Source organism: Catharus ustulatus, chromosome 22 (assembly GCF_009819885.2).
Source record: "Catharus ustulatus isolate bCatUst1 chromosome 22, bCatUst1.pri.v2, whole genome shotgun sequence".
Classification (NCBI taxonomy): domain Eukaryota; kingdom Metazoa; phylum Chordata; class Aves; order Passeriformes; family Turdidae; genus Catharus; species Catharus ustulatus.
In genome coordinates this window covers 462,885-472,411 of record NC_046242.1, presented here as the reverse complement: position 1 = coordinate 472,411, position 9,527 = coordinate 462,885, and the positions used below count along the sequence as shown (strand labels likewise).

Sequence of the window (9,527 nt, the reverse complement as noted above, 5' to 3'; positions counted from 1 at the left end):
ACCTGAGTCTGGGCTCTGCTGGAACCAATGTGTGCATGGCCTAGAGGTGATTTTTGGGGTGAGGGTTGAAAGGAAAGCCTTGTATGTCCACAAGCAGTGAGTTTCTCACAGGGAGCACAAGGCAGGTTCAGGTGTAAGTTGCTAAGAACAGTATGGGCAGTTAAATTGAATTTCCCCTCTTAGCTGGGTGAGTTGTTGCTCGTGCAGCAAGTGCTGTGCTGACAGCAGCTCTGTAGGTGTGAGATTGGTTTGGACCAGCTGTTCCCAGTCCCAGTACAGCACTGATGGGCACTGAAACATTTTTCAGTGGATGGGTTGAGTACCTGCCTGCCTCCAGCCCAGCTGGGTCCCAGGCCCATTTGAATCAGTTTTTACACTTGTGTTTAAGAACTTGTGAACAGAGTAATGAGAACCCCCAGAACCCAAGAGGTAGTGAGGTACAGACAGGTGTTGTAAATGTAGTTTTTTACCAGCCTGCATTGCCTTGGAGCCTCAGTAGTCAGGACTTGTGTCTTTTAGCTTCATTTCATATGGGTACAACATCCCCAAAGCTGTGTCCCTGCTCCCACATGTCCCCTGGGATGGGAGGGCAAAGTGACTCCTCTCCCTGAGCACAAATGGATTCTGAGAGCAGAGGGTGTGGGTCCTGCCCCCTCTGGGCTGGGGTTGTGACTCTGGTACTGATTTATAGGTTTCAAAGCCTCCAGGTCAGCTGGTTCTGTTCTCGCCCCCCGCCCCAAGAACAGGAGTGATGGCTCCAGTGCTGGTACCAACACTTTGCACCAAACAGTAAAGAAACAAAAAAATACCTGCAAGAGTTTAAAAAGCTTTTAATGGACTTGTAAGACACTAGTAAAAGAAAAATCTTGTAGGAAAGATGCACTGTAGTCATTTATTGATTGCTTTCCAGGAAATTCAGAATTTTTCTAATTAGGAGCAAGTTCATTTGCAGTGAAGACTCTGCCTTGTTGCCTCCAACACCTCAGAGGCTGCTCCCTCCTATCCCCCCTGCCCAGCCCCAAGTTACAAATACCTGTAGGGTCAGACAGGAACCCGAGGGTACAGAGCACAGGGACAGCACTGGGCTCCCAGGGTCAGTAAAAGAAGCAGCGCGGATTAGCACGGGGCACGATCCAGGACAGACAACGCGAGGGAGGGAGAGGCTGGGGCTGCGGCCAGCCACTGTTCTTCTACTGCTTGATCTGCTTGGAAAACAGGACATTCAACTCTGTCGGCATCCCAGGGCCTGCAGCAGCCACATCTTACCTGCTTGAGGACAGTGACAACCCCAGGATGTGCGTGGGAGGGGACAGGACAGGCGGATTGCTTTAGTGGCACTTGCCATTCAGTACCGTCCATTGCCAGCAATGGCAGCTCCCAGCGCCAGTCCCAAAACCAGTGTGCAAAACCACCATAGATTAAGGTATTTGCCAGAGGTTTCAGTGCTGGGGGAACTTCAGTTTTTATTTAAACCCCTTCCCCAAAACCTGGTACTTTCTGATGATTCCGCCAGGGTCAGGGGCCTCAGCTCGGTGTCTACAGCTGCTGTTGCAAATGACACCAGGTCTCTATTCCTGAATTTTCCTCCCCTCTCCGCTGCCCTAAATAGGGCTGTGCTTCCCTCCTCACTCTCCTTAGCTCAGCCCTCACTTGCTGCATTCCCACCTCTCCGAGGCACTGGGGTTTCCACTGCAATGGAAGTTTGTGCGCTTTTTTAAAGATCAAGCCCTCACTCTTTGGATACAGTATCCCAAGTTACTCAGCTGCAAGCAGAGCACAGGTGGAACAGTGAATATCATATATATATATCTATATATATATATATCTATATATATATATCTCTATCTATATCTTTACCTTGAAAATTAGAATGTGAATGTTACAAAACCCCACTGAATTGCCAAACTGCCAACCAAACATAGAAAAAAATGGTTAAAGGAATCCCATGGCTATATCCTGATGTAGAAAATGCTGTACATCCCCCACTTCCACATGTCACAGGCTTCAGTCATCTCAGCAACACAAATATGGCTGTTCTTAGCACAATCTTGAATAGTGACTGGGGGGAAAATCAATCTTTTGGCTTGGAATCCACGTTTTACAAGAACGCGGAGCAGTGATGGGGCTGGTTCTTTACTGGTTTAGCAAAGCAGTGTCCTTAGTCAACATAAAAATGACCTGAGAAATGTTACATTCCTCCAGACAGTTCATTTGGAATTGATATGTACAAAGTAGAAATAACTGCTGCGCACACACACGACACGGACACACACACGGCAGGAGGGCCCCGCGCGCCAGGACGGGTCTGTGCTGCCTCCGGCCACTTCCCCTCGCGTGGCAGACACAAGCTTGGGCAGACAGATTACATTGCTCAGATTAGTTCTTTGCATTGTGTATTAATTGTACCAGTGCAATAACATTGTCAAAAAGGAGGAGCTGCTCCAAGGGCAGCTAAGGCCCTGGGCCAGATTCAGAAAAGGGTGGTTTAAACTTTTTTTTTTTTTTTTTTTTTAAAGCGAGGTACACATTAAGCAGAGCTCTGTGTTAAGGGGATGGCAGCAGAAGGCATGCTTGGCTCCGCCTCTTTCTCCTCCACTTTGTCCTCTGCTTCCAGCTGTTCCCCACTTTTCATGCTTTCCTGGAGCTGCTGGCGTCGCTGCACCTCGGCTTTAAGGTTCTCCAAGTCTTTTTGGCTGAAGGGGAAAGCAGTAAGGGGAGCAGGCATTAGACTGGCCATGGGAATGGTGAAGCCCCAGGACAAGGTCATGTTCAACAGGGGGAACACTCCTTGCACCTCCCTCCCCCACAGCTCAGCCAGGCCCCAGTTTGCTGGCTGAGTTTGAACAGAGGCACCAGGATCTGCTCCCCCAGTGGGGCTGGGGCAGAGCAGGGGCTTCATCTCCCTGATGGCCACACAGCCTCCAGCTGCTCATGCTGCATTTGTACCACCAATGACTATTTACAGCCTTAGAACAACAGTCTTGGCTCAGGTCAGCTATTTCAAACATTATCCCAACCACATTTTCAACTAGAAGAATAAAAGACAATTCATAATAATTTAAAAAAGTAATCTAAGAGTCCTGCTGTTCGCAGTGGTCTTGATGATCAAGGCCTGAATTGGGATCTTGGCTAAAACAAACAAATCCTGGGAAGCTGGTTTCTGCTCTCTTGCGAACTAAGACAATACAGACTTGATTTCTAAAGGCATAACCCAGAACAATCACTGTACCTTAGTGGAATGAAGAGAATTCCATTGATAATGTTCAGCTGCTCCAGGACACTGGCCATACTGGGAGCTGTGAACTACATCACAAGGGAAAAGAAGTTTTAGGAGTAAGAACCTAGAGAGGACTCTGAATTTCTAAGCACTTCTCTTTACCAACAGCTGAGAAAATGCCATCATTTGCATTATCTACCTCTGTATATCCACAAGCTTCCCACCAGCCCCTCTGGGGACTCCTGCTGAACCTGTTAAATACATTGCTGTGCCAGTTCCAAAATGTGTTGGGTTTTCCACCCCGCCTCAAGTGTTTTAACAAGGGTAAACCCTTTAGTGCTGTTTTTATGGGTTTGAACCTCTTCACTGGCCACAATTCCCAGGACTTTTATTTGATTCAAGGTCCTTGTGCTCCCTTCATTGCCATGAACTCCTCAGGGTTGTTGTCAGCTCTCCACAGGGAGAACACCCACACACAGAGCACAGTCCCACTCTGTCCTCCCTGCAGCTGGAAGCCTCTTTCTCAATCTGCTGGGGTACAGCCTGGCAGGGAGAGCACCCATGGCTCAGGCTGGGTACTGTGCCAGGTGTGGAGGCAGGCAGGAGCAGCTGGGTTTGGCTCAGGAGGGCCAGTCTTTGCTGCTCCATGTAAGGTAAGACAGACCCTCCGTGCTCCCTGCCCAGCCTCCCCAACCACAACATCCCTGGAAGGAGAACAAAGCACCTGGTAGATGACAGCATTTCTGAGGATGAGGAAACTGAAGTACTTGTGGGTTGAGCAACCTGCTGCCTGGCAGTGAGTCAGCAGCAGGGCAGGGTTGTGTGCAGGTGTGCCAGGTTCTCACCCCAGGAGCTGTGCCCTGCTGCTTCCCAGGGACCCTGCAATGCTGTGCTCCATCCACCACAGCATCTGAGCCACTGCCCTGGCAAGGGCCTGGGAAGGGACAACTGCTACTCCTCCTGACAGTCCATGTCCCTCAGGAGCAGCTGGACACAACTTGCAGCTGGCACAGCAGGATGCCCAGTGCCCTGGGTTACCTTCAGTGGCATGATGTTGGCGTTGGAGCCATTCTTGTAGATCTCGTTCATTGTGCGCTGCAGAGCCACTGCTTGCTGCGTCAGGTATTTCAAGTACTCGGAGCTCTCTTTGGTCTTTTCATGGTGTTCACCGAGCTGATGGGAAATGGGGAAAAAAAAAGGTTCAACATCACAAGTGAGAGCAGGACCCAACCCAGGGAACACACCTGGGTGCCAGCTCAGCCTCCCTATGGGAACTCAGCAGAATGGGTTTTACCTGCCTTGGCATTCAAAAACCAGTAAAACAGTTCCTCTTGGGAGCCTTATCAACATTGCACGTTTTCATCAAGTGGGAGCATATTTGCTGGGTGAGCAGCATTCCCTGTATTGGGCTCTTCTTCAGGAGCTGCATCCCAGCATCCTCCCCACCTGGACCAGTATTCCAGCATTCCCCGCACTGGGCTGTGCCCTCAGCCAGCTCAGCTGAGTCACCGCGTGCAGACGTGCTCAGACAGCCCTGGGCTGGGGCAGGAGTTTCACTGAGCAGCAGCCAGGCTCAGAGCTCACTACCAAACCAGTTTGGAGCTGGTATTTACAAGACTGGTAGGAGAAAACTTGGGAAGAAGTTTTTTCCAAGCCCCACCAGAACATGGGGCCTTGTCCAGCCAGGGGTAGAGCAGAGACACAGGTGCAGGAAGCTGAACAAAGACTCCTGGCATAGCAGTGGGCAATTACTGCACAGGACAGCAATTCTGCCCTGGCCCTACAAGGGCTCCCTGGCATCCCTCAGAACTGTTTGCAGGAAAGGCCTCCCCAGGGGCCAGGCTGGGCACTGGTTTGCAGTGGACCTGCTCAGTTCTGGCCCTGCAGTGAACAAACACAAACACAGTGGGGTCACTCATCACCTGGTTCTTGTAGATGGTGTAGCCTTCCTTCTCATGCTGCAGAGCCGACCGGAACTCGGCTTTGCTCTCGTACACTCGGGCAACCAAGTGGTGGCTGAGGGAAGGAAAGGGTGCAGTCACTTCTCTGAAGAAACATTTCTGTGCTGCAGTGAGTGTCACTGTGCCATAACAGTGTCTGGGCTGAAAGTCTTAACATGAGTGTGAGAGGAGACTGAATGCAGCACCCTGGGAGTTGTTCTTGCCAGCCCAGCTGAGGACTCACACTACACTCACGAGGCTGGATTTTAGTTGGAATGCTGAGAAGTGACCTACAGAGGTAAAGACTGAGCTGGGCATCTTTTGTTCTGCATCCAGGAAAGCTGAAGGCCACAGCAGGGAGCCAAAGGGAGAGGCACATCCATGGGAATACCTTGGGGCTGGATTTATTAACTGGAGAGGAAGTCTGCATCCCTAAGCCCTCAGGCAGAGCCAGACCTGAGTTCCCTGGGCTCTCGCCAGCTGGGAGAGCTGACTTTGCTTGGACTGTAGGCCCTGGTGCTTCTGGAATGACAAAGAAATTGCTGGGTTTGGCAGTGTTTCTCTGGGAGGGGATGGGTCTCTCCAAGCATCCCAGTGCCACTGAGGGACAGCTGAAGGCTCTGGACCCTGCACATTCATCAGCAGCTGGAAAACAAGGCAGGCTCTTGCAGGGGCTTATTCAGGTTTATTTGCAGCCTGGTGGAGAACAGAGGGGTGCAATGTGGCAGCAAGAACTGGGAGTGGGCTGTGCCTGGCTGACAGAGACAGTTCTGCACTGAAGGACAGAGGGCATCCAGCACTGCAGCAGTGGGCACTGGGAGCAGATCCTACAGGTGTCACCAGTCCCAGCTTCCTTGGGAACACACAGAAGCCACTCAGGGTTTTTATTCAAATACAGGACTTTATGGCAAAGGACAAAAGCACATTAAGTGATTTGCAAAGATCCCTCCCTGAGGGCTGGAACAATTAAACATGAGCATTTAACATGCTGTCCCTGTCTCCCAGTGTAACTCCCTTACAGGCTCTCCAACTTTTACTTCCCACATTTTTCTGTTGAGAGTCCACAGGGACCAGGGTAATCTTGACAGATTTTGTGAGCAAACAACATCACAGCAAATCCCACAATTAACCTTAAGAACAACGGATCTCCATCCTTTGAAATAACAAACTTGGATATGCACCATGACCTTGGCTCTGGGACAAGAGTGAATATGCAGTTCCCAAGCCCAGACCCTCCCATGTGAGTGCTCAGTGACTGTGCTCGCTGTGACAGCAGTGACCCAGCCCAGGACCCCACCCTGCCTCACCTCAGTGCAACCTTCAAAGACTTGGAGCCGTGGTACTTGGAGCTGATGGCCAAGGCGTTCTCCAGGAACCGCAGGGACAGGTCATACTCCATGACCCCATGGAGCACCAGGCCAATGTTGTTCTGCACAGAGAAGCCAACAGGCATTGGGGCATTGGGAAGGACACACTGACACTGCAGTTCCTGCTCTGTGAGCAGCAGGACCCCACAGGTGTGTCCCTGCCAGAAGAGCTGCAGTCCCTGCAGCAGTAACGTGACAGGGACCAAACAATCCTGGCACAAGGGAGGGAACAAACTCTCCAGTTATGCCAGTGCAACAAGAACATAATAAACAAAGGAGTTTTCCTAAAGTGCTCAAACCCCATCTGCAGTATCCCAGTGCAGAGCTCAGCACAGAGGCTGACCCTCCCAGCTGAAGGGTCAAACTCATTTTTTCCTTCATCTGATGGCACCAACCAGTAACAACCCAGGCAGGAAAAGCACTGCCTCAATATTTGTTTCTAACAGCCATCATATGAGCATCTTAAAGGGCAAGAGGTTTCTCAGAGATTAGGAACTTGAAGACTCTTAAACAAATTACTTACATCTAAGAGTGCCATTTCTGGGTGATCCTCCCCAAATACCAACAGCATGAGGTAGCGTGCACGGTACAGCAGGTTCAGTGCTGTCGACAGTTGGCTGTTTGCAAAGCAGTACAGAGCCAGGTGCATCTAGGACAACAGAAGGGACCCACCATTAAAGTAAAATAAAACTCTCCTTTCCACTCCTTTCCTCAGCTGCCATTAATAAAATGTCTTCCTCACTGGTTAAAGAAGGACTTCAGCCACTTTGAAAAGTCCAGTCTGCTGGCTGATGCACAGCCCCACTGAGGACACAGCACTGAGGAAACTGTGTGTTTTATTTCAGTTTCTCTTAACACCCCTTGTGGACTATTTCCCATCTGACTTGGATATGTATGTCATATTCTGACTGTGCTTTGGGGGGGATTCTTTGCTCTTTTTGTTTCTGACAGAAGCCCAGGGCCAAAGCCAGGAGAATTAATGTATCTAAATAAAGCTGCAGTAGACAAACACTAGAAACCTAGGTGAAGCAGGACGAATAGTGAGCATGCAGGACACACTCTGCTTTTCACTTTGCAGGATCCTAAGAGATGATGAAGTGGAGAATTCTGGAAAGCAAGCTGCAGAAGAAAATGTAACTGTTTTCCAGCTGCAGACATGAACTAAGGCTCCAGAGTGCAGGCAGACCCGAGGTGCTGCTGCTGCCCCCATACTCACATATTCCTGGATGGTGTTGGGGTGTTCGATGCCCAGGACCCTCTCGCTCATTAGCACCGCTTTCTGCTGATTGCTTAAGGCCTGAACAGAACAGGACAGAGCTCAGGGCAAGCCACACCACGCTGTGAGCTTGAGCAAGCATGGGGAAGGAATGAGAGCACTGAGGAGATCCCCTCAGAGCCTCTGCTCACCTCTGAGTAATCTCCCATGATGTAGTTGAGCCGAGCTAGCAGCCTCAGGCAGGCACAGATTTCTACATGCATAGCACCATACACATTGTTGAACAGGTTTAAGGCTTCATTGATGAGCTCACAGCCCTCCTTCAAGAAACCTAAAATATATATATATATATGTGTGTGTAAAATAACCCTTAACACTGCTGGAGACAGAAGTGGGATACACAGACACAGGTCACTGTCCTGGGGGAAGGTTATCACTGCCCTGACCCATCCTTGCTCACTGCTGGTGGTTTATAGCAGTGTTCCAGATGGTCTTGGAGACCAGGATTCTCTACCAAACCCAGGCTGTCAGGGGTGTCCTGGTCACGTCCTGGCCATGCCCCACACACCCTGCTCCTCCCATTATCAGTGATCATCCCGAGAGGCAGAGGCACGTGGGGTCCATACCTTGCTGAACTTTTGCTTGCCCGCTCTGGAAAAAGTGGAAAGCATCGGAGGCTTTGGGGTTTACATGCTTCACTACAGGGAAGATGTTAAGAATATCCTCTTCTGTGAAAGTGGGCTTGTGCCTGTTGTCGAAGTTGTACTCCTTCAGCAGGATCTGGAGGGACCAAAAAGAGTGCAGGGCACAGTTACCACTTCCACAGGCACATGGCAAGAAAAAAAGTGAAGTTCCAAATGTGGATTCACAGTCAAAGCATTTCTGGTACCATGCCCTGGGACAGAACTCTCCAAGGTGGTCAGATGTAGGTGTGCACCACCACCTGTACATGTACGTGGTGACAACACTGAACCCGTGGCAGGAGAGCTGCTCCAGCTGTTGTCCCACAGCCCACAGAGCAGCAAGAAGGCAGTGCAATTGTACTGGGGCTAGTTGTTCTTCCAAGGGACATGCCAGCACGTTTACCCTAAGAGGGAACTGGGTTAGAAATCTCTGTATTCCTGTGAACATGAGCACCACAAAGACTGTGGGGCTCGTGCTGTGCCTGAAGAACAATTGCACTTGCTCTTTGTGTTCCTCAGCACAGAACATGATGGCAAGGGAGGGAGGATGTGGATCTTACCTGGACTCCAGTTTTGAGGGAGATTTCACGGAGCAGGGTGATTTTCTGTAGATTATACATTTCAGCTGCTTGGTCAGCATTCTCACTGCAGAAAGCACACACAAGCTTCAGCTCTCAGGGGAGTTTCTGCTCAAGGACATCGCTCCATTGTGGCTACCCGGGGTCCCTGAACAGCCAGGTGCTAACTCAAACCAAAGACTAAGACTGCAGAGTTTGCCCACGGTGTGTCAAACTGGCAGAGCACAGCAGTGCTTTTACAGAAATCCTCCATGTGTTCTCAAAGCCCACTGCAGTGTTTGGGCTGAGAACCTTCAGCTCTTGGTGAGGAGTGAGCACATCCCCTGACACAAGGGGATGATCACTGTCCAACTACCAGAGGTTGGGTTATCCAACTAGTCATGGCTTTTCTCTTGGGCCACTGCATTGGTGCTGCCAGTTCACAATGTTCCCTTTCCTTATTCCCCATCTCTGCTCAGGTACCAGAGCAGTTGTCCTTTTTTTGGAACAGAAGTTCCCTTCAGCCTAAATCATTGTTGATATAGAC

General features: G+C 50.2%; 1 protein-coding gene across 2 annotated transcripts in view; it reads right to left on the bottom strand.

The window, feature by feature from the left end:
• Positions 1–813: 813 nt before the first annotated feature.
• Positions 814–9,527, bottom strand: part of CLUH (clustered mitochondria homolog) — a 31,731-nt gene continuing 23,017 nt past the window's right edge. For both annotated transcript variants that reach the window (XM_033078156.2, XM_033078155.2), the window contains exons 17-26: positions 8,984–9,068; positions 8,367–8,520; positions 7,932–8,071; positions 7,741–7,821; positions 7,048–7,173; positions 6,465–6,586; positions 5,140–5,233; positions 4,256–4,390; positions 3,230–3,303; positions 814–2,693 (exon numbers count right to left, since the gene is read on the bottom strand). In XM_033078156.2, coding sequence (XP_032934047.1) covers positions 2,528–2,693; positions 3,230–3,303; positions 4,256–4,390; positions 5,140–5,233; positions 6,465–6,586; positions 7,048–7,173; positions 7,741–7,821; positions 7,932–8,071; positions 8,367–8,520; positions 8,984–9,068 — 1,177 coding nt within the window. In that variant the 3' untranslated portion in view covers positions 814–2,527. The remainder of the gene's footprint in view (positions 2,694–3,229; positions 3,304–4,255; positions 4,391–5,139; positions 5,234–6,464; positions 6,587–7,047; positions 7,174–7,740; positions 7,822–7,931; positions 8,072–8,366; positions 8,521–8,983; positions 9,069–9,527) is intronic.